General features: G+C 41.8%; 1 protein-coding gene across 1 annotated transcript; it reads right to left on the bottom strand.

Moving 5' to 3' along the window:
- Positions 1-747: 747 nt before the first annotated feature.
- Positions 748-24,945, bottom strand: LOC119794095 (cyclic nucleotide-gated cation channel-like). Its single transcript, XM_038301447.1, has 11 exons — positions 24,772-24,945; positions 24,398-24,487; positions 16,875-16,976; positions 16,474-16,665; positions 16,270-16,383; positions 12,185-12,291; positions 9,354-9,841; positions 8,995-9,273; positions 8,007-8,105; positions 4,223-4,600; positions 748-1,199 (listed from the first exon to the last, which is right to left on the bottom strand). The coding sequence occupies exons 2-11, from the start codon at positions 24,484-24,486 to the stop codon at positions 1,014-1,016; spliced, it is 2,034 nt and encodes a 677-aa protein (XP_038157375.1). The 5' UTR covers position 24,487; positions 24,772-24,945; the 3' UTR covers positions 748-1,013.
- Between the last annotated feature and the right edge of the window lie 579 nt (positions 24,946-25,524).

Raw genomic sequence — 25,524 nt, 5'->3', positions numbered from 1 at the left:
TACCTTTTTAAGCGGGAGAGTATCCACCGTCTCCTGAAGTCACTTCCTCATATCTTATAGACTTGTGCTGTCGGACTTTGACCAGAGGCCATTTGCTAACATGAGAGCAGTTACAGAGTGACCACATTACACGATTATCACTATCATTAACACACACACAGCCTTTTTTACAGCTGAGAATGAATCATTTCTAATACTTAACAACAAAAAATAGTTTATATAGGATGGCATTATTAGGATTTATACAATGGATTGTAACTTAAAACAGATTGACCAAAAAAGAAGTCGCCTTGTGGGATTCAAGCTCAAAGCATTATGGGATTTTCTTCCCAATAAATCATCTAACTTCATCGGTTCAAGTTGTATGTGAAGTTTATCTTTGCAATGTAGATGTTGATGGCTCTGAAACTTTTACACATTTCATGAAACCTCAAACATCACCGTGCTTTATTCTGAATTAGTGTGATCCAGAATATTAAAGATGATCATTGAGAGGAAGGCTTAAAGTCGTAGGGAAGCTGCCGTTCCAACCGTTGCATTTTGAAATTTTCTAACTTTTGGGACAATATGATCTGATAAAAGTACATTTATATACGTGTTTAAGCCAGAATGATTTGACATTAAAATATGATTTCCCTATGACTTTAGAGGTCAAATCTACAACTTTAACATCAAAATAACCAATTTACATCTACAAAACATTCAGAGCGGTGGTTTTAGGACGTATGAGGGAGAGAATATAAATGCTTTCCATTACCTTTGGGATCTTTATTTGCAAATAAAACTGTTAGAAACTATTTATACTTTTCCTTCCACTGTACAGTTATGCAAAAACCATGTTGGTCTGTCGCAAAAATCTCAAGAAAACACATGAGAGTGTTTTAGATAGAAAATGTAAAGAATTACAAATAATTTTACCAAACGGCTTATATTGAGATACAGAACAAGTTATCAAAAAGAAAAATAAGTATTTTTTTAGTGAAATATTTGTGACGGTTGTGTGAAAGGAGTTTTCAGAGACGAATGTTGATTTCACTTCGCACAAAATCACAGCCAGAGATGCTGTCTGCGCCATCAGGGTCTGACAGGAAGCCGCTGCCAGTGGTTGCCGTGGGGATGCTGTGTTCGAGGGAGGTCAGTCTCTTCTTCAGTCGAAGCTGCGAAGAGTTAAACTCACTCTGCAGGCGCGCCAAGGATGTCTGAAAAGAAGTTTTTTCCCAGTTATTGTCAGGATTCCAGCATTTTCTATGGAGAGAAATTTGTTTCAATATTTGTTAAAGGAAATAACATGTTTCAAAAAACGAAACGAAAAAAAATGTGTTTCAAAGACAAAGCTTTATAAAACTTTGAGAGGTTGAGAGTAATTTATAAAATGAGCAAAAGAGCAAAAGTTCAACCAATATTTTTACAATTCGCTATTTTTCTCTGTTTTAATTTAGTTAATTTTCCTTATAAATCCAATATTTTTTTTCAAATATTTTTAATAATTTTATTCTATTTTGCAGATTTTCCCATTACACTTCTGGTTGGTCAATGCTTGGACCATCTGCTTGGCCTCAGAGAGAGGCTGTTTCAAATGACCAAGCAGAGCAAGCTACTTTCTATTGGTCCGCACAGAGAGCAGCCAAAAAAACGATCAGAGGGGGGAATCTGTCAATGAGATTTGAAAAGAATGTAATGCGTCAAAAAGTCATAGGGATGCGCAGTTCTTACCATTGCATTTCCGAATTCTCCCGAGTGGTGCACGACTTTACACGAGTGAATAAAGTGAATGTGATTGGTCCTTTATCAAGGGGGCGGGATTGTTGTGGCGGAAGGTTAACAGGAAAGTTTGGTTGTGGCTGGTTTGTCTGAAGCATCTTGCTAACCAGTTAGCAACTTAGTGCTAGTAGGTTCTAAATTGATGACTTAGAAACGACACTGTCAAGGAACGCTATGGACAGAGGAAACATGCAAGAGGAGGAGAGTTTAGTGTCGGAGGTCGTGGATGAGTCTCCTCCATCATACACTCACCGGCCACTTTATTAGGTACACCATGCTAGTAACGGGTTGGACCCCCTTTTGCCTTCAGAACTGCCTCAATTCTTCGTGGCATAGATTCAACAAGGTGCTGGAAGCATTCCTCAGGGAGTTTGGTCCATATTGACATGATGGCATCACACAGTTGCCGCAGATTTGTCGGCTGCACATCCATGATGCGAATCTCCCGTTCCACCACATCCCAAAGATGCTCTATTGGATTGAGATCTGGTGACTGTGGAGGCCATTTGAGTACAGTGAACTCATTGTCATGTTCAAGAAACCAGTCTGAGATTATTCCAGCTTTATGACATGGCGCATTATCCTGCTGAAAGTAGCCATCAGAAGTTGGGTACATTGTGGTCATAAAGGGATGGACATGGTCAGCAACAATACTCAGGTAGGCTGTCGTGTTGCAACGATGCTCAATTGGTACCAAGGGGCCCAAAGAGTGCCAAGAAAATATTCCCCAAACCATGACACCACCACCACCAGCCTGAACCTTTGATACAAGGCAGGATGGATCCATGCTTTCATGTTGTAGACGCCAAATTCTGACCCTACCATCCGAATGTCGCAGCAGAAATCGAGACTCATCAGACCAGGCAACGTTTTTCCAATCTTCTATTGTCCAATTTCGATGAGCTTGTGCAAATTGTAGCCTCAGTTTCCTGTTCTTAGCTGAAAGGAGTGGCACCCAGTGTGGTCTTCTGCTGCTGTAGCCCATCTGCCTCAAAGTTCGACGTACTGTGCGTTCAGAGATGCTCTTCTGCCCACCTTGGTTATAACTGGTGGTTATTTGAGTCACTGTTGCCCTTCTATCAGCTCGAACCAGTCTGGCCATTCTCCTCTGACCTCTGGTATCAACAAGGCATTTCAGCCCACAGAACTGAGCTCACTGGATGTTTTTTCTTTTTCGGACCATTCTCTGTAAACCCTAGAGATGGTTGTGCGTGAAAATCCCAGTAGATCAGCAGTTTCTGAAATACTCAGACCAGCCCTTCTGGCACCAACAATCATGCCACGTTCAAAGTCACTCAAATCACCTTTCTTCCCCATACTGATGCTCGGTTTGAACTGCAGGAGATTGTCTTGACCATGTCTACATGCCTAAATGCACTGAGTTGCCGCCATGTGATTGGCTGCTTAGAAATTAAGTGTTAACGAGCAGTTGGACAGGTGTACCTAATAAAGTGCCCGGTGAGTGTACATCTTTTATTTAGAGGAGGAAAGTGGGGATGAAGATGTTTTGGAAGAGGACGCCAGGGCGGCAAAAGCTTGGTTTCACTGCAAAAATTATCTGAAATTAAGTTAAAATGCCTTAAATCAAGTGTATTTACCCTTAATTTGAGCAGGTATATAAGATAGTTTGCCAATGGAATGAGTATTTTTACACTTAAAATTAGTCAATTAGATAATATGCACTTTGAAATAAGACAATGCAATTGATTTTTCTTATTTCAAATGTAAATTGTCTTGTTTCATTGGCAAAGTGTCTCATTTACCTCCTCAAATCAGGATAAAATGCACTTATTTTAAGAAAAAATGCCTAATTTAGATTTACATTTTTTGCAGTGTTGGTGTAGAAGGCTTACAGCTGTACATGTTTGAGCCCTTGCCTCGCAACGCTGCCAGTTCTGTTAGCTCTACGCCTGCTGAAGACACAGACGTCCATCCCCATGAACACTGGGACGGAACTCAACGGGAGGAAAATTATTCCTTTTTCTTATTTCAACCGTTGTGTATATTAGCTACAACATATGAATCAAGATGCTATGACCCAAAAGATTTGATTGACAGATGACTGTTGATATATGATTGGTTGAATTTAGGTGTTCAGGCTGACGTATAACTAAGTGGCCTGCAGAAGATAATGGAAAAAAAAGTTTTTAAGACAGGATTTTTTTTTAAATAGAAATTTTCCAACTTTGATCTCTAACGTTTGATAAAGAGTACATTTATATCCATGTTTAAGCCAGAAGGATTTGACATTTAAATATAACTTCCTTACAACTTTAAACAAATAACTACAATCGGAAAAAATATTTTTAAAAAAATAAAAATCTTTTCTTTTTTTTATGAAATGAAATTTTGAAAAAAATGACATTTTTATAGCGAAAATAAAATCTAGGAAAAATTTCTAATAAAAATTGTTGTCAAATTTCTTTTTTTCCCCCATGTGGTCTGTGTTTTAAATAATGACCTGCAGACGATCCAGACTGGTTTCCAGCCTGTCCATCTTCTCCTCCAGATCTTCTCCGGCAGACACGTTCACCTCCTCCAAAAGTCCCTCCTTCTGAAGGATGTCCCTCCCCCGCTGCTCCAGCTGTGCCCTGGCGTGGGGAAAATCCTGCAGTGCCTCCATCAGGTCTTGCTTGGAAAGGCAGAACAGGTCAGAGTAGCCCAGGCTCCTTATGTTAGCGGTGCGTCTGTTCCCCATCTTGCTCCCGCTGATGTTCAGAATGCTGATTTCTCCAAAGCAGCTGCCTGAGGTCAGGACAGCGAACTGGGTGACTCCATCATCCCCAACCACTGCCAGGTGGCCCTCTTTAATGATGTACATCTCCTTACCCACATCCCCCTGGGTAAAGGCAGAGAGCATGTAGCATATAAAGACTTTTACAATTTGTCAGCTGATCATGCTTGGTGCAAAAATCCTTTGTTAGGTTTGAAAAGGAAAAAAAAACACTATCAAGACAAACGTTTGGTATATATTGCTTTGCTTTAGCATAGAAGCCCGGAAAGATCATTGTCCAGCTCTAAACTGTCAGGATTCTTCAGTCTGCTTGGGTTTATTTTTAGTTTATTTGTATTCTGTGTCATTATAGTTTATTTCTATCAGTGCTGCGTTCTTTAGTTACCCTCTGCTGGCCCTTTGTGCTTGTTTCCTTTCCCCTTGGCTTCCTCCTAGTTGGTCTATCCCACACCTGCTCCCAATCTGCTGATTAGCCTGTCTTGGTTCAGTCTCCCTCAGAGCTGGTTTATTGTTAATTTCCTTCCTCATATCTGGCTCCCCACGTGAGTCTTCCCTGAAGTTTCTTATTTTTGGTTCTCAGTATTTTTGTATGTTGGATTTCAGCCTCAGTGTTCTCTCTAATTCTACAAGACTCCCCTCTGCCTCCTGATCTCTGCATGTGGGACCTCAAAAATTGAGATGTGATTAAACTGATTTCAGATAATAAAGTAAAAAATCTTGGTGTTATTTTTCATCAGGACCTGTCATTTAAGTCCCATATCAAAGAGGTTTCTAGAATTTCCTTTTTTCATCTGCAGGATATTTTGCAAAAATTCTATTCAAAATCAGGAAGTCCACAATCTGTAGTTAAAAGTCTTCAGCTGATCCAAAATGCTGCAGCCAGAGTTCTGATGAAAATGAAAAAGAGAGATCATATCTCTCCTATCCTGACTTCTCTTCATTGGTTTCCTGTTAAATCCAGAATAGAATTTAAAATCCTCTTTCTCACATATAAAGCCTTAAATGGCCAAGCTCCATCTGATATCAGAGATCTGATTGTTCCTTTTGTTCCTAACAGAGCGCTTCGCTCTCAATCTGCAGGTTTACTAGTGGTTCCTAGAATTTCTAAAAGTAGAATGGGAGGCAGATCTTTTAGGGTACGTTTCAACTGCAGGCCTTGATGCTCAATTCCGATTTTTTTTTTTTTAAATATGATTTTTTTGCGTCGCCATTCAAATTTCCAAATATTTGCGACTTGTATGCGATCTCCTATGTGAACTGCATTCATACAACTTAAGTGTCCCGCATGCGCAGTAGAGGACGTAATGACATCACAGGCCAGCGTGATTCATATGGAAGTAAACATGGATGGTAGTGTTGGAGCTCATCTAGCGATCTTTCCAAACCTTAAAACCTCAATCTTTTCAAGACAGTTAAAAATGAGCTGATGGCTACATCAACACAAACACACAAAGAGGAAGATATTGTTTTACATTTACTATGCCACTGGAAGAATGGCTACGCTTTGATTGACAATATAACAAATTAAAAAAGGCAGCTGATTTTTAATGGTTTTATTTATGGTCAGAAAAAAGTATTTTGCACTATTTTGAATGAAATTTAATCTAATTCTAAATTACAGCCCTATTTAATGAAACATTATCTTTTACTGTAACTTTGTTTGCATCCAACATAATGCTTGAATTCGAAAACAGCAACATTGTGGGATATAATTGGAAGAAGATGAGGGGTGATTATGTATGTTAAAAATTAACTGGACTGCACTCAACTTAGAGGTCGAAATATATAAATGTTTCTGTTAAAATTTCTCTATCTTCGGAAATGAATTTTACACTCATCTGTTTATTTTCCCCTCTGCCCTTCAGCAAAAACACATTTCAATAAGCAATTAAAGACAATACTTAGGTGCCACACTATAAATAATAAACCCATTAAAATAATTGTAATGGGGGATTTTATTGTCAACTAGGACATGAAAGAACTTAATGATTGAATTGATACTCTAAATTGTTCTCCATATTGAGCAATCTACAAGAATAAAAAAACAGTCAAAAACTGAAACAGACTCAGTATTCATTAATAAGCCAGAACAGATTATTAAATTCTATAACTTTCTGTTTGGTATGTCAGATCATAATTTTGTAATATTTTCCCGAAAACAAAAACAAAAAACTCTTCTCTTGGGTCAAGAATGACTTGTTTAGTTATCAGAATGCAGTTCTCTATGAAACGTCAAAAGTATCAGAAGCCTTAATATCAATCTGCGATGACTTTTTCCAAGCACTAAGCTCACTTAGCTGATTGCAGAAACATTTATTTGGTGTTAGGCGCTTTTTTTGAAATAGTGATAGGTTCTGTGAAGTCTCATCTCTGTCATCATGCTTGCCTCAGCAGTCTGCTGTGTACTAATCCTAACTTCAGAGGACCTATCCTTAAACCTACTTTTAAAGTCATCCGTCAAAGAATCTCTTAAAATGTTGCTTTTCATTCTTACCAACTACATGGTGAAGAAACTATTAAAAACAGACAAATGATAACCTGAAAAAGGATAAGTTATGATATAGGCCTATAATCCAACCCGTTCTCCCTCCCATCTCGTCACCTATTGACGACAGGTCAAAGGTTCACATACTGATGCGACGAGGATGTCCCTCTCATCAGTAACTGATGCGCAGGGTTCATGAGACAGGCTGTAACAGGAACTTACAACATTTTTTCCATCAGCTGTGAAATAAAAACTCACAACTAACTCACTAACCCTTCCCTAACCCTAAGCATGACCCCTAAACCTAAAGAAACAGTATTACACACTTTACCATACACTTCTAAAGCTAACAAAGTAACTTTTGCTAAACTTCGATTTTTTTTGTTTAAGGTCACATGATACAATGTCCGCTGCTTGTCATTTACCCTGTGCAGCAAATACTGACGACGGGGGTGTGGTTTAAATATCTCAGATGCTATGTCACAGGAGATGCAGTCATACACTCCTGCTATTAAGAACCTTTTTTTCAGGAACCCCAAACTCGGGTTAGCACCGGTAATTAATGAAAAGCACCACAAATCTGGAAAAGTAGAACATCTATCTTTAACTGTGAATATAGGTAAAACATGATCAGCAACAAGAGTTTATATATTTAAACAGTAAAGTCACTCTTAAAACCTTTCTTTGAACAAAATATTAATCAAATTTGATTTCTGGATTGCATTTTTTTAATAGATTTTCCATTTTTAAAACATTTCTTTGCCTCAACGAGATGAGAATAAGTTATTCCATACGTAAATAAGACCCTGCTGTTATACAATATTTGTATTGTTTTAGTGAATAAGTTTCTGTTCTGCTGTTTAATGTGGTGAACATGTTGACCAGAAGTAAGTCTAACGATACCAACAACAGTTTTCATGTGTCTTGCCTCTTCTTTAAACCATTGTGATTTAACCGCTAGATGTCTTTAATTCTTCCAAGACCAACAAATAAATCATATCTGAAGCACCATCAAAAGAAACAAACCTTCCTGCAGATGTAGTCACCAGGGCTGAAAACCTGGGGGCGAAGTTTTAACACCAACTCTACGAGGAGACCTGCCTCGCAGTCCTGGAATATACGCACCTAGATCCACGCACATTCACAGAAAGTCAAGGGCACAAGACATGAACACAGGTTTAAACCACAAGAACGACCAGCTATTAGAGCAGAATAGATATGCATTTACTAATACCCCATTTACACTACCCTTGAAAAACCGTGCTGAGACCAGTCCGAGCTCAGTAACTGAGATAACTTATCGTGTGTAAATGGAAAGCAAACTGAACTGAACCGAGCTAGACACAACCGGACCGAGCTAACTGCAGACCAGTTCCGGAGGTGGGCTCGGCTCGGTTTTTCCCTGGCTCAGTTCTCTGATTACAAGAGCGCATGAGCAGAACGCGTCATCCCCGTCTGGCTGCACATCCCGATTCACACTCCATTCCAGTAGTTGGCCGTAAGGCCCCTCCGGAAGTTGCTTGCCAACCAACACAAAACAGAAGAAGAACAACAATTAAGTTAAGCCGACTTTCTAAAGTAAATCCACGAAAGGTTGCCGTCTTCGCCTGACCCTCCGCAAACACCGACTTACAGCAATAATTATCAAGCATAACATTCTGAATGTGACAGGCACCGGCATTTTGATTTGCTTGATTCCCTCCTTCTTCGTCTTCTTCTTCTTGTGCTTTATGCATGTGGCAAACAACTTTTGGTGCATTACCGCCACCAACTGCTTGATTTCCTCCTTCAATACTGGCAGTAATACCGCAGATCGTCACTAGGAGGCGAGGAGTCAAGGAACCGAGATAGCGTGATGTGTAAAATGTCGTCAGAACCAAGCTCGGCCTGGTTAACGGAGCCGAGATCGGACCGGTCTCGACATGGATCGGTTTTTCAAGGGTAGTGTAAATTGGGTACATATATCCAAAACATTAAAAAGCTAAAATATCAGTGGAGTTTCTGGGTGTTTTACCTTCTTCAGTGTGTCTAGATGAACGTTAATAGCGATTTCTGCCCGCAGTTTATTGGGCAAGCTCCTCAGGACTTCTTGTTCGTCTATCGTCTTCTGATTAGTCCAGAGATAGTCAAACCAGCGAATGACTCGCTGCTCCAGGACCTTGCTGACATGTCTAAAGTGCATATAGTGTTTGAGGGCATCTACGCGGGTTTGAAAGCCTGCTCGAGTTGCATTCATATTGGATATCATGGCTCCAACGTTGCCAACAATAGAGGCAAAAATCAGAACCCCGACCTGGGACAGAAACACCAACAGGCAGGTTTGGAGTAGAGATTCATGCAGTGGAAGTCATGTTTTATGAGTCATAGTCTTACCAGAAAGTCAAATATCAAGAACAGATATTCCTCATCTCTGACAGGAGGAGGAGTCTCGCCAATAGTGGTGAGTGTCAGAGTCGACCAGTACAGGCAGTATATGTAGCTTCTGGTCAGGGAACCAAACTCAGGGTCAGAGGCGTTGGGATAAACCCATGAGTCAGAGCCTAGACCCAGAACTTTGGAGAAACTGTAGTAACCACAGGCGTTCCAGTGGATGATAACCAGGATGTACAGGACTAGCTTGCAGATACGGAACATGTTTGGATAGCTGGTCCGAGTCTCTGTTCGTTCAAAGAACTCGAACAGCCGCGGCAGCCGCAGGAGACGGTTAAATCGCAGAAGAGGGGTGTAGCTCATTCCAGCTATGAGGTACAGGAGGTCCGTAGGGAGGATGGAGCAGATGTCCAGCGTACACTGCAATGTTCGGATGTAGCTTTCTCTCAGACGACGGACGTCTTTTACCAACAATCCTTGATCCAAGAAACCTTCACTCAGGCAAACATAAAAAAAGCAATGACCAAAATAAGGGATTAGGACAAACTGTGTCAATAAAAATCAACAGAACTGAATATAGCTTTCTATTTCGACAAAAAGATTGTTGGCTTTATTTATATCAGGATACAAAGGCTAGCTGCGGTTCACATTAGAATGTCATTAAAAGCTTGAAACATGCTTCAAACATGCATCCCCAAAGTTGGTTGACAGCTGATTAACAGGCTTTTGCTCAACTGCACTCCTCGAAATCAGCTGAGCTAAAGCAGGGAAACCTCCAAAACCTACAGGACAGTGGCCCTCCAGGACAGACTTTGGTGAGGCCTGCTTAAAAATGTCGAGAAAAAAAAAAGAAAACTTAAATTAGATGTATTTCTGGGCAATTGAGCTAGCGTAATGTCATCACGCACTGATTTTAGGATTGGCTGTAGTAAACAGGAAGTAGAGGTAGCTAAAGCTAGCTAGCAAGGACCACAGAGTAATAATGGACTGAGATTTTAGTCAATGCATTGCAATCGGGGATGTTAACAGACTTGTTATTTTAGCCAGTGCTAGCAATGGTTCCTGCTTTCCAGAGACTTTGAAATAGAGGTGGGATTTTAGTGCTGGTATAGGTGCCAGATCTGTTTGGGTGATCAGATCTGAGTTTCAACATATTATTACCTATATTTGCTATTATTTTACAGAAAACAAGCATTTTTAGTCTTGAAGGAAAGTACTGCGTTCTAAGACAGACTGAGCTCTGCCATTTAACAAGATGACACAAAAGTCTCAGCTTACTTTTATTCTTTTTAAGATCTGAGGGCAGGAAGGGCAAATGTAACATACTAAAAAATGTTACGAAAAAAAAGCGTAACATTACTGGCATGCGCATAGGGCTGGGTATCGTTCAAAAAATTTTCGGTGCCAGTACAATTACCGATATCTTCACTTCGATACCGGTTCCTGAACGATACTTTTTTCGATATCAGTTTTATAATATCAATTCGAAGAAAATGAAAATTACACAACATAATAAAGTACAAATCCGGAGTTTTAATTTAAGCTCTTATTTTTTCATTTACATTTTTCCTCTTACATAAAAAAAAAAAATTTTCAGTGAAGAAGAACAGTTGCAAACAAGTCAGTGTCTAATATTCACTGTTACATTGTGAGGACCTTTTTACTTAGCAGTTTTCTTTAGAAAAATTAACATGTCTGCTTTCTCAGGAGACAAACAAGCCCGTTGAATGGGATCCTACTGACAGCGCACCGCTGGTATGTGGGGGTCTGAGCGGCACCCACAGAAATAATATTGGAAGGCAGGATGGTGAGCTGGATGAACTGACTGCACAGATTAAGTTTTCAGGTGGATTTTCCCATTTAAAAACATAATGAAACTACTTTTTTCCCACTGATCACAGCGAATATAGCTGCAAGGCAATTAAAGGACAGAGTAGCTCCGCCCAACGCGCGTCAGAGCCACTTTTCGACCGCGCAGCCAGAGCAGCAAAGCTGCTTCAGCCGCGCGTCAGAAGCCGGTACAAGCAGCAAAAAGGAAGCAGCAGACGTGATTTTGCTGCTCCTGCTGCGTCCAGTTTGAAAGCAGCATGATTCACTCCGCTCTGGCTTTGCTCTGCCCACGGGCTGCTGAGAGGAGGATGGTCGCGCTGGCTGCGGTCCGCTCTTCTTGCAGTCAAACACCGAGCAACTTTCTGCTCTTAAATTGTTTCCGTGCACGATGTATTGCATTGCGCACTATTGGCATCAGTCTTAATAAAGTGAAGCCGCACTTCTGACCTGGGGGGCATTTTAAAGGGGTTCCACGACGCTCGCAACCAGTTCACAACAGATACACATGAACCCTGGCTGTAGGCATGACCACCTGTGTATTTTTCCTGGATGACCCAATCACGTTAAGTGTTACAGCCAATCACCGAAACTTGGTACCGAAAGACGAGGCATGTTTCGATACTCTGTAGAACCGAAGCATTTCGGTCAGTACCATAAAAGAACCAATGTTCGGTACCCAGCCCTTACATGCGCAGGACCCTACAAATCTGACCACCCGAGCAGATCTGGTACCTACACCAGCATTCAGGACACCGGCAGCAGAAATAGCTGATCACTTATATGAGCTTAATGTTCACTACGGCAGACCTTATTCAAATGTTTTTTCCCCCTCCCTAGCGCATTTACTTGGTTAAATCTTTTTTGAAAGAGTCAACATCCAATCCATGCAAGCGTAGAAACGTTTTGGCAAAATTGAAGTTCATTCAAATTTGCTGTTTTTCTTCTAATGCAATACTTCAAAAGGCACATAACACATCTTTGATTGATGCATGCCTATTGAGTACCTGTATGGAGACGAACAGCTATATCCAGGACGTAGACTCCGTCACAGATGTAGTCCAGCACCAGCCATACCTGAATACTTTTCATCTGAAGCTCGTCAAAACAGGCCCTTCAGTAAAACAGGAAGACAAACAATATATAAAACATTGCAATCAACAAGAAATTACACAGAAATTCTGAGGCTTTTCAGCATTTTTCCGAGAGATGGTTGCTAAGGTTTTTTTTCAGTCTGTGAAAAATGTTACCTGGAAACAGAGAATACGTAAGAAGAACCCGGCCTATGTGCTCATCTTTGGTTTAGTTTCTCTGGATCAGCAAACAGCTGCTCAATGTGAGCAAACAGAGTGCACTATTGTACAGTTTCACAAAAGATTCTTAATGGATCTAGAAATGAACAAATGCCAGAGATAGATATTCAGTTGTCAATCAATGGTGAGCAAAGTACACCGGATTATAAGTGGAGAGATGTAGATGAAGTTAGGTTTTCATGGATACATCAAAGTATTGGCTTGCGTTTAGGTATGGAAATGGAGAATGAGTGTTTTTCATCTTGATCTATGTGGACATGTCTACATTTAGATATGAGGTCTCAATTCAGGGAGAAAAGTTTATTGGAATGGATCATACAGGCCATCGGCGTCGCCAGACCCCATTTACTGGGGCACGTGCCCCAGTATAAATGAGCTGTGCCCCAGTATAAATCTCATGAATATTTGCAACAGTATTACATTTTTTTTAATGCATCAATTTAGATAATTCCAACGGGAGGAGACGTATATTTCTACTCAAATGCGCAGCAAGTGTGTTGGTAACTCCAAATTGAGGATGTATTAGCGCCCCCACGTCAGCGCATGTCACTGCATGAACTGCAGGTAAATTAACTCACTGCTCTCAACTGTTTTGGATGGGACACTGTGCGGCCGCAACGCATTTTTAGTTCTGGTAATGTTTCTTACCTGTCAATTTTAATATTTTCCCAGTGAAACCACATGAAAGGACTGAAAATTGAAAATTACTGCACTGGTTTGTAGATGGATATCAGGAAATTCCTCACACGAAGCAGAGACAGGAAAGCAGTAAAACAAAATGAGAGAGAGGGAGGTAAGGTCCCGTGATGAATTAGTGATTTAAGCTAAGCAGTTACATTAGGGACGTTATAAGCAATATGATAGATGTTTACATAATTATAGATTTACGTTTTTTTTTTATGTTTGCTGTAGAGAATGAGAATGAAGGTGCTGGAGTAGGAAAGGGAGGAGGAGGCGAGACTGACAGGCAAGAGACAGGTGAAGGACAGGAGAGACAGGACCATGAAGGTGATGAGGATGCAACAACCAGCTTCCACAAAAAAGAAGGTGACATTAGTGACTTAGGGGGAAAGCATGATGGTCCTAAACAAGTGAAGTTATCCCACTATCCCCAGCACAAATTTGGAGTAAAAAAACGTTTGTTTAATTCAAAATGGTTTGAAAGCTTTTTATGGTTGAAAAAGAAAGCCTTGTCATCAAGGATATGCAGTGTGTTTTCAACTTGCTTGATAAGATCATGTTCCCAACACTAACACAGGTCATCCAGATCTCCCTCACAATCCCAGTCTACAGATGGAGTTGTGAAAGGTCATTCAGTGTGTTGAGAAAGCTCCACACTTGGCTGAGGTGCACAATGGGACGAGACAGGCTCCATAATCTTGCTATTTTATCAGTTGAAAAGGAAGAGCTTTCTAAGCTGAGTCACAGTCAAGTGATTGACCGCTTTGCAAAAATGAACAATAGGAGGTACACTTTAATGCTCAAAAAATAAAAGAAAAACTTAGTTCAGGATGAGTTAACATTTCCCCCGAACTAAAACTCTGAAACCTAGAAATTAATGATTACTTCAGAATGTGTATAAGGAAACTTTTTATTTTTAAAGTTGGTAATGTCTTATTTTTTATAGCTGCAATGTTGAAAATGTTCATGTTTGTTAAAACAAATATGATCTTATACTCATTAATATCTCAACTGGTAATTTTGGTTGGAATATATCAGGGTTGGGCAGTGTGCTTGTCTGTATTTATGTATGGAAGGAGGGGCATATGCACTAGGGGGCCAGTGCCCCAGTAAAGCTTTGTGCCTAGCAACGCCCCTGATACAGGCCCATGTTCATATACAGGAGGAATTTTCACATTTATTAAACCAAATCATTCACATCTTATTGTAATTTGAAGTATTAAGATTCAATGACTGTAGAGCGATAACTGTATAGAGATGCATGATGTAACTCAAGTTTAAAGCTCTAAAAACTGAATGCACCCACAACTTGCTTCAACTGGTATCAAGTCATTAAAGTTTATCCTTAATTTATTTAGTTTATAACTTTTCAGTCATTTTTACTATTTTTCAAGGCTGCACTTTTAAAAGATGAAATTGTCCAGTGAGCTGTTTCCAAACTAAATTTATTTTAGTTTTACACTTGTATAAACAAACTGACAAATAAAATCTGTCTAAAGTCATAAAGTCTAAAGTCTAAAATACATGCACACACAACTTACACCTAAGGAGAATTTAGAGAAGCCAATTAACCTAACAGTCATGTTTTTGGACAGTGGGAAAAAGTCATGCAGAAAGACCACGGGCCATGAATCAAACGAGAAACCTTCTTGCTGCAAGGCAGCAGTGCTACCCACTGTTCCATTGAGCAGCCGGTTAAGCAAATATTTAAGAAAACATTATTTGGCTAAATTATGCATTGTGGATTTGTCCAATTGCTCTGAATTATCAAAAAAGCTAACACATCCCAAATTCTTCAAGATTAACTTTGGTTTTCAAACACAAAATACATGCTAAACCGTGATACCATTGCATCATTTCATTTATTATGGTTTTCAACCATGTTTTTCCTTCTTCGTTGTACATAGTAGCTTAGTTTGGTTGAGTTTCACTTGTTTTTGAAATATGATTAAAGTGGAGCTGGATGTATTTGTCAATAATATTTTGAAGGGAAGTTTTGGTGAATTTATACTTTCCCGCTTTCATTTATTGTTCTTACACACAGCCAGTAGGATGTGTGTTCATAGCAAGTAAATGACAGTGAATATAATCTGATTAAAACAACATATTAACCACCTCTACTGGGTTGGGCAATAAATAGAGTAAATTTGTAAAACACTATAGGGCTCGTTATCCTTCCACAGCAGTGTGTCGCAGTGAGCTTGTCGCAGATATTTTTGATTTATGCCCAATATTGAAGTGTGGTCTGCACTATGTTATTTCACGCCACAATGGAAGAGGGACAATCGCAACTAGCTGTGGGTCTAGATACAGCTGAGGCGATGGGGAAATGGGGGCAAGTTTATGTGACAACGGAGGGATGTGAGGGCAAAAAAGAGCGTGGATCCAGGTGAAAAAAGGGCCCCAGCGTTCTTTCTCACCTCGCTCTTCTGGCTGGTCCAAATTACGAATCGTTTTCCACAATGGCGGTCATACAAACAAAACAAGCTGGTAAGGTACCAAACAGGAAATAGGCATAGTGTAGATATAGATTTGACCAATCAGAGGCTTCCTGTCTGTGGTCAGGTACAGTTTTGGAGAGGTGCCGCAGAATGTCTGCAGCACATTCACTGCGACACACACAAAGATGACCTGGTTGCTGAGTATAAATCAGCCTTAAGCAAATGTTTACCCCTCCTAAGACGGCGGTGATCATTGCTAGGCTATCACTGAAACCGATGACGTCACTGTGATGCTATAAATTCTTTAGCAAAAAGCCAGTTGTAATCCAGCTGACAACAACCATATGAAGACGTTTGAATCACACAGTCATCTGCATATGTGCTACTTTAAATTACAGACCTTGTATATACATCAAGAAAAAACCAGTTGTTGTCCACAGGAAAACTGAAAAATTAAGAGTCTTGTATGTGAAGTTCTATACAGAAAATTACAAGTGGACACCATGTGACAGAGGTTTTTTTTTTTTTTTTTATAAAAGGTTAAGCCATCGTTTCAAAGAAAGAGATATAGATTCAACTAAATTGAAAGATATGGGAGGCGATTTAACTATATTTATTACAATGCATTTTGTTGTAGTGTAGTAAAAAGTTTCCTACCTTACAACTAATAGTGTGAAGTTATAAAAAACTGCCACCCCAATCACTATCAGCCAATTGTAGTAGGCATCATCAGATGGGGATAAAACCACAATTCTCCACTTCCTCTTCCTCCTGAGGGAAAGAGTCAGAATCACAGACTGAATCAAATCAAGGTTAAGACATTTAGAGAAACATTAAACTGGATCAGCGTTGGTCTTTTACGTGCGCCTGGAGCGTCGGATTTCATTCTCTGTTTCAGAACCTGTGTGGCTCTGGCTGAATCTGCTGGGTGGGCCCTGCATGTCCATGTTGGCAGGGCCCCTGAAGCGCTCCAAAAAGGAATCGGGCCGCTCTGTCTCCTCAGCCAGACTCTTATGAGCCCATTCTCTCAGAGTCATCACCATACCCACTATCCTGCAGGCAGCCAGACAAAGAATCCAGGAATTTACCTTAAATAGCTTTAGATCAATGTCATTTATCTTCTGGACTGTTGGTAATGATACAATTACTATTTTAATACTGCACCTGCTACTTACATCAGAGAATGAGCTGACATGCTGACAAAGATGAATACAAGATCACATTGCATTGCTGAATATTCAAATTATTGACTCTAGCCATACCTGGATAGCGCCCCTCGGCCTCGAAAGGAGCTCTGGGAATTCCTTTCAATGGCTGCCATTCTCTGCAGCTCTGAGGAAGTATCATCGCATATTGATTGCCCTCTATTAATGCAGAGACACAAAAAAACAAATAACTATAAAGTACCCATAAATCTAAGACATGCATTCCCCAATGAATGCAGCTTGTTTATGTTTTAGGATGAAAACAACAGCTTTAAACTGATTTTACAAATGATGCACAAAATGCAGTGAGGAAAATGTCCCTTTAAATTGTCCTGTGTTCCTATAGAACTGGTTTCAGCTGTTTGGTTCCCTTGGTTAAAGCACAAGTTTAAGGTTGTTTGCTTTACTTTTGCAATTCAGCTCTCAACCTCTTGGTGTCCTTGGTTGACCTCAGTTCTAACCTCTTATCCTCCACCTTTTTCTAATTTCTATTTTGCTAAGTCTGTCACGAGTCATTCCTTGCATTATATTATTTACTCCCTAGTTTCTATAGTTGTAGTCCAATGAATGGACTACTGCAGAATTCAGATAGTTTATTTAAAACATATGATATTGACAGGACTAGAAGACATTTCTTTATATCCTGTACAACGAACAATTTAACTCCAGATGCCAAGAACAGGGAAATTATACTGGCTAAAGTTGATAATAGTTTGATTTGCTACTATGAAATTAGACTTTTAGCAATTTGGTTTGAAAAGGAAATCAGCAGAGAGGAAATCATTATTCCAAACCAAATGGGAAGGAAAGTAACTTGAAAAGGCATCAAGGGTCAAAGAGCTTAAGTTTAAGTAAGGGGATGTATTGGGACATAAGAATTTCTAATTCTTGAAAAGGTAAAAGGGAATTACACAGGTCTATTTTTTCTTGTCATTAATCTTTCTCAATTTTTCTCCCACCGAGGGCTTTACCAATGCAGAACATCAGATTCAACAAACGTTCTTACCTTCAGTAAATGATCTTGTCATGATCTTGGTGCTTATGACTGGTCTGATTACTCATTTCATTCACCTGTCTAGCTCAGCCCAGTGTCTCATTACCGTTCACCTATTCCATCTGCTCCAGCCTGTATTTCACCTGTCTTCTTCCAGTAATCAGTGCCAGATTATTCGAGTCCTTGGTGAGAGTCCTCTAAAGTATCTGTCATGATGGGTTCTCAAAGAGCGACCCAAGTATGCAGAACACCACTGACTGACACAAGAATAAAAGTTTAACAAGTTTATTTGGGGAACAAACACACAGAATGTACTGGTACTGGCTTGGACCTGGACACTGGTTCACCGGAGTCTGCGTGGGAGACAGTTCAGTTAGCGTTGCAAGCTGAAGCTTGATTTTCTTGAAGATAACTGATAGTACCTTGAGGGTTCTTGTGGTTAGCTTTGGGAGAGTCACTGTTGGATCTGGAGAGGAGTTCATCAGCAGAGTCTGCTTGCTGCTTCAGCGTCTCACGTCTTATAGTGAACAGACCTTGGCTTAGGGGTTTCCAGCTCTTAGTCCTGAGCTGCATGGAAGTTCTCTATGATTCTTCAGGTTTGGCTCAGAGGGTCGGCTTGGCAGGTTAGCTCTTCCTGAGCTTCTCGAAGGAGACACTGGTTTCCTGGAAGACAGAGACAACGATTAGAATCCAGGCTGGATTCAAAGTCACAAGGTTTCTCAGAGAATCTAGGCTTAGGCGCTGACCAACTGGATGAACACTGCGGCGTTGAGGCAAGGTCTGAAGACAGCTTATATAATGGATCCTCTGATGATCTGATGGGCTGCAGCTGTGCAGGAGGCTCCCTCAGAAGGATCCACGGCGGACTCTGCTGGAGAAAGGTGGAACTTCTCCAGCTCCCAACAGTACCCCCCCCTCAACGACCGCCCCTTGGCGGTCCGGAAGAGGTCGAAGGGCAGGATCGCTCGTACTTCTCGATAAGGGCAGGATCGAGGATGTACGAGCCCGGAACCCACTGGCGATCCTCCGGTCCGTAGCCCTCCCAGTCGACGAGGTACTGCCATCCGCGACCTCGTCGACGGGAGTCCACGATGCGTCGAACTGTGAAGGCTGGATGACCATCGACCTCCAGGGCGGGTGGTGGGGAGTCGGAAGGTGGGCACAGGGAACTTGAGACGACAGGTTTGACTTGTGACACGTGGAAGGTTGGATGAATCCGGAGAGACTGAGGCAGTTGGAGACGGACGGCAGATGGGCTGATGACTCGGGAGATCTTGTAGGGGCCTATGAATCTGGGCGAGAGTTTTCGGGACATCCCCTTAAGGGGAATGTCCCGCGTGGACAGCCATACCTCTTGGCCCTCAGTGTACTCGGGGGCAGGACGTCTCCTGGAGTCGGCGAAGCGTTTGTTGGTCTCTGAAGATCGGTTGAGGGTGGCGATGGTTTCTCTCCAGATTTTCTGACAGCGGCGGATGTGTTGGTTAACTGACTGGACCGAAATCTCTCTCTCGTCTGCGGGGAAAAGTGGTGGATGATAGCCGAGACTAACCTGGAAGGGAGATTGACCAGTGGAAGCAGATCTGAGGGAGTTGTGCGCGTATTCTATCCAGGGGAGAAATTGGCTCCAGTCCACGGGATTGGTAGAGGTGAGACAACGAAGGGTTGATTCCAGCTGCTGGTTCATCCTCTCTGTTTGTCCGTTTGATTGAGGATGGTAACCAGAGGTCAGAGAGGGTTTACAGCCGAGAGCAGAACAGAAAGCCTTCCAAACCTGGGAAATGAACTGAGGACCTCGGTCCGAGAGGATCTCTTGGGGAATGCCGTGTAACCGGAATAGATGTTTGATGAGGAGCTGGGCTGTCTGGAAGGCAGTGGGAAGTTTCCTAAGGGGTATAAGATGGCAGGCCTTCGAAAAACGGTCTACAATGGTGAAAATGGTGGACATACCTCGAGAAACTGGGAGGCCGGTGACAAAGTCAATGGCGATATGGGACCAAGGGCGCGAGGGCACAGGAAGCGGCTGAAGCAGACCAGAAGGAGGTTGGTGTGAGGCCTTATTACGGGCACATGTGGAGCAGGCCAACACATACTCCTTGACATCTCTATGGAGGGTGGGCCACCAGAAGCGTCTTGAGATTAAAGCAATTGTTCTGCTGACTCCCGGATGAGCAGAAAACTTGGCGGCATGCATCCATTGGATGAGACGGGACCTGACGGAAGATGGTACATAGGTTCGGTTAGTACATGGTCTCAGAGAGCCATCTTTCTTTCCAACGAAGAAGAATCCGGCGCCCAAAGGAGAGGAAGATGGGCGGATTATACCTGCAGCTAATGATTCATTAATGTATTTTTCCATGGTTTCTCTTTCAGGCTTGGAGATATTATACAACCTGCTGCTAGGTAGTGGTGTGCGAGGTAAAAGTTCAATGGCGCAGTCATATGGCCTGTGTGGAGGTAGGGACGTCGCACTGACCTTACTGAAGACAGGAGCTAGGTCATGGTACTCGGAAGGAACAGAAGAAAGGTTAGGAGAGTCCATCTCCCCCCCACCTCTAGGAGACCCCACCAAGGGGGCAGCTGAACGGAGGCATGTTTCGTGGCATGAGATGGACCATGATTCCAGGTGACGCTCTGTCCAATTAATGTGAGGATTATGTTTCTCCAACCATTCGAAACCAAGCACCAGAGGGGAACATGCAGAAGGAAAAACAAAAAATGTTATTGTCTCTCGGTGGTTACCTGACAGAAGTAGCTCGAGGGGCTGAGTTTGATGGGTAACTTGATGAAGTCTCTTTCCGTCAATAGCAGAAACACTAAGAGGTTGAGTCAGAGGAATGGTTTCAATTTGGAGTTATTGGACGAGGTTAGAATCGATTAAGTTCCGTTCACAGCCTGAGTTGATGAATGCAGAAAAAGAGAGGCTTTGGTTAGCACAAAACAACGTGGCAGGAAGTAACAGTCGAGGAGATTTCTTAGTGTTAATTTGGCCCGCCAGACTCCTCAGATCCTCTGGCGGGCCCAGGCTTTTGATTTAGCCGGGCAGGAAGCGATGAAGTGTCCACTCTCACCACAGTATATGCATAATTTGCTTAGAAAACGTCTTTGTCTCTCCTCTGGGGTGAGCCTCGTGTGTCCCACCTGCATGGGTTCGACATCTCTTTCACCCGAATGAGAGGCCTGAATGGGCAGCGGAAGAGACTGGGACTTAGGTCTCTGAATGGGCAGCTGCTCTGTAGAGGAAGAACAAACAGTCACGTTAAGTGCGGCAGGAGAAAGTGTCCCCTGCTTTTTAGAACTGTTTCTGGCACGGATTCTATTGTCCAATCTAATGGTAAGACGAATTAAATCTTCGAGGGTAGCAGGTTCGTCGAGGGTAGCAAGTTCATCCTTAATGTGATCATTTAAAGCCATAAAATAGGCTCCCTTCAGGGCGCTTTGGTTCCATCCGGAAGCTGCCGCTTTAACCCGGAAGTTGATGGAGAATTCAGCCACGGAAGAATTTCCCTGTTTAAGATTGAAAAGAGCTCGAGAGTCAATGGTTTGATCTGTCTCTTGGTTGAATACCTGAGTAAATTCAGAGAGGAAATCAGAGTAATTGCAGTTAAGGCTATCGTCGGCGGCAAATCTTGCCTGAGCCCACTCCAAGGCTCTTCCTGTTAGCTGAGAAAGGATGAAGGTTATTTTCTTGTAATCCGTGGAAAAGCTGCCTGGAGAGTTCTGAAAAATCAAACGACACTGAAATAAAAATCCTTTGCAATCTTTCATGTTGCCAGAAAATCTTTCTGGGAGACTTGGGCGGAACTCTGATGACGTCACTACTGGTGACCTCGGAGGTGAAACTGGACCCGGAAATGGTTGAGGTGCAGCATTAGCGCTGTTCATGTAATTAGCAAAGCTTTGGATAGCTTGATTCTGTCTTTCAATGTGGGAGTTTAACTCACATAGCGCAAAGCCTTGTCCATGGATCTGGGCCGCCTGTTCCTCCAATCGACGGATGAGGTGATCTGCTGGGCCTTGAGTTTGGCCGCAGTGTTCTGTCATGATGGGTTCTCAAAGAGCGACCCAAGTATGCAGAACACCACTGACTGACACAAGAATAAAAGTTTAACAAGTTTATTTGGGGAACAAACACACAGAATGTACTGGTACTGGCTTGGACCTGGACACTGGTTCACCGGAGTCTGCGTGGGAGACAGTTCAGTTAGCGTTGCAAGCTGAAGCTTGATTTTCTTGAAGATAACTGATAGTACCTTGAGGGTTCTTGTGGTTAGCTTTGGGAGAGTCACTGTTGGATCTGGAGAGGAGTTCATCAGCAGAGTCCGCTTGCTGCTTCAGCGTCTCACGTCTTATAATGAACAGACCTTGGCTTAGGGGTTTCCAGCTCTTAGTCCTGAGCTGCATGGAAGTTCTCTATGATTCTTCAGGTTTGGCTCAGAGGGTCGGCTCGGCAGGTTAGCTCTTCCTGAGCTTCTCGAAGGAGACACTGGTTTCCTGGAAGACAGAGACAACGATTAGAATCCAGGCTGGATTCAAAGTCACAAGGTTTCTCAGAGAATCTAGGCTTAGGCGCTGACCAACTGGATCAACACTGCGGCGTTGAGGCAAGGTCTGAAGACAGCTTATATAATGGATCCTCTGATGATCTGATGGGCTGCAGCTGTGCAGGAGGCTCCCTCAGAAGGATCCACGGCGGACTCTGCTGGTGAAAGGTGGAACTTCTCCAGCTCCCAACAGTATCTAAAGTACCTGGCACCTTCCTGGATTACCCTTCGGATTTCTGATCTTCTGGCGCTGACTTCCAAGCACGTTCTCGACATCGGCTTTGGCTTCGCACTCTGGATTATCCTGCTTTCCTTCATCTGCTCGGTTCTGCTCTCCTGCCTGTTCTACGGCCTCCGGGACATCAGCGTCTGGGATTCTCTGAGCGGCTCCTGCTCCGTCTTGTTGGCAGCCAACCGGCTGGGATCTACCTCATCCTCTGGGCACGTACTAAACTTTAAGACCAGGTTAGTGACTCACACGTTCATAATCATCCTCGGTCAGATTGACGTGTTCACTAACCTATGTTCACTTCCTGCAGAGGTTCTTGCCTCTTTGTTCACTGCAGATCCATCTTTCTTAAGAAATGTTTTTTGAGATATCAAACTGTCTGCTTCAAAAAGAGGATCTTCTCTTCTGAGCCTTGACAGATCGTGGATGAATGTCTTAAACATGATGCTTTCCACCTTCCAGAAAAAACGTAAATCTGCTTGGAGGTGTTCATTCACAGAAATTGTATTAAAGATTAAGAATAGACTTTAGAAGATTGAACTGTCCGTCTGTTCTTTGTTCGAGATGTTATTTGAACTTCAGCTTGATCTCACATAGAGCTCACTGACTGTTCTTTCTTTGGACGAAATTAAAACAAATTAAACCAGAGTCCCCGGGATACCGACATGCCAGGTGCAGGAGAATTTGCAGGAGATAAAATTTATAATTACAGAGTTGCATAATAAATAATGTTGCAGCCAAATAAAATGGAAAATTGCTGCCAAGTTGAACAAAAGTGGTCATCTTGTAAAAAACTAGGTTTGGATACCAGCTGACTGATGGAACAAGACTCCTATGTCAGTCTGGATGTGGGATGTTGTGTGGGGTCTGGAGGGTCTCATAGATTACATGGCATCATGAGGAAAAATAACCTAATGCTCAGGTACAACAGTGACTTAAAGACATCAGCTTTTAGTAAAGGCCATTACAATGCCAGAGGGGAAAAAGTGTGTGTGTGTGTAAGGCAGCCTACTTACCATCTCCATCAAATACTAAGCAAATATATTTAAACATCTTTTTCTATTTGCTTTCTAAAGAAACATCCTTATATCTCCTATGTAAATAGTCTTTGTTTCTAGAATTGCACTGCTCAAGGTGGCTGAGAGTTGGCAGAGCTCTGTTAGTTTCGTTCCTGTATAATCTTTAAAAAACAATAAAAAAAAATTGGTTTATTCTTTTGTCGATCGGGTTGACTTTTTGGGGACGGTTTACTCCTCTGGTGATGATGACAGGTCAGCTGGAAGGCTCTTAGTGGACTTCATGATGCATTACCGTTGGCAACCAGTTGGTTTCTTACAACCTGGAGCAGCCGCTTAACGTCTCAATGGCTGAATAATACTTCAACTTCAACCCCAAATCCAAAATGTAAAAGAAGAAGAGTTAAAACGGACGAAACAGACTGCTGAGAAGCAGACTGACTCCTCCCAAACTTTTCTTTCTGGACCCCCGTTTGGGTTTCCACAATGTTTTCCAGACCCCCTTCCAGATAGCGAAATAAAATAAACTGCTATCTCCTTTAGATCTCCAAATTGCCATAATGGTATCTAACAAAATTGTTAATTATTAGATTTAAAAAAGACAAATTCTTACAAAGGGTCATTTCTACCAGCTCCTCCTTCCCTGGTAACTGAACTGTTTTTTCACTGGTGAAGGAAAACCATTCCTCTCAGATTGATCATTAGATGGGTTTCATTTCAAACCGTGCTAACCCACACGTCGGAAAGGGACTAGGAAAATGAGGATCTTTGGCTGTGGGTCTGTGGAGGTGTGTGTCTACCTGCTAATCGTGCTTTCAGCACGATCACTCTCCTCCTCTGTCCATGTTTTCACTGATAGCCTGTGAGAATCGTGCAGTGGACCCGTCATGCTGCAGAAAACAGGAGCAGAGAATGGTTCTTTTCATTTACATATAGTCTAAGAACCAAAACCTCAAACATGCAGCAGACAATAAGCAGAGATCCCCGACTTTAGTCAAAACAAAAGCAAAAGAAAGCTGCTGGTGTTATTCAAATAAAAAAAAGGCAATCAGACAATCACAAAACGAAGGTCATTCAGTGCGAGGTCACGCTGCTCCTGGCATCACCACAGAAACCACTTAGCAACAAGCTGATGGGCAGAAAATAAAAGAGATAAAACAGAGAAGTAACTAACCTGATTTATTGTGTGTCACCCAAACGTTGCTTAGTCAGGTCTCCAAATTAACTAGCATGTTCAGTTCAGTTGTAATCCACCTTGTTTGGTGTGTTCAGCTTATTTCCAGCCTTTCATCACAAAAAGCATAATGGACAAACAAACACACAGAGGACAGCTGGAATAGATGAAGCAGCCAAATGTAACCAATAAAAGGGATGATCACATGGTGCACTCGAAAAGCATCATCTAAATTGTAAATGGTACGTATGTGTGTCTGTGGGTGTTCCTCTTTAACTACTAGGCTCATCTGAATTCAACAACCCTGATTGAAGTGGCCTCTGGGCTGCTGCTGTGTCTTCCAGTGTTCCACTGGTTAATGACTGAGAAATGTTTTTAGGACCATGTCTGCCTAGAAACATTGTTTAGGTTCATTGTTTTTTATTTAACCAATTGGTAACATTTAGCTGAGAATGATTAGTGATTCACTAATCTCTGGAAAACTCTTTTATCATTTTTTATCAACTCTTATAGCTTTGACAGATTGTGTTGTTGGTATTAATGAAATGAGATAAACCGCTTTAATATTTTGATTATAGCATTACCGATACCATACAGTTACGAAGATATGAAGAACTGCATACTACTTGGATGTAAAATAATTGCCATCATGGCTTTGTCAAGCTGCTGCCTACCTTTGTGAAGCAAAGACTAATACAAAGTGAATCCAGTAGAACTTTTTATTGCCTACCTGGAATGGGTGACAATAGTTGA

Source organism: Cyprinodon tularosa, unplaced genomic scaffold (assembly GCF_016077235.1).
Source record: "Cyprinodon tularosa strain WSP-4 unplaced genomic scaffold, ASM1607723v1 ctg468, whole genome shotgun sequence".
NCBI classification, from domain to species: domain Eukaryota; kingdom Metazoa; phylum Chordata; class Actinopteri; order Cyprinodontiformes; family Cyprinodontidae; genus Cyprinodon; species Cyprinodon tularosa.
The sequence above is the reverse complement of the archived record's forward strand: the minus strand, read 5'-3'. Positions and strand labels throughout refer to the sequence as shown.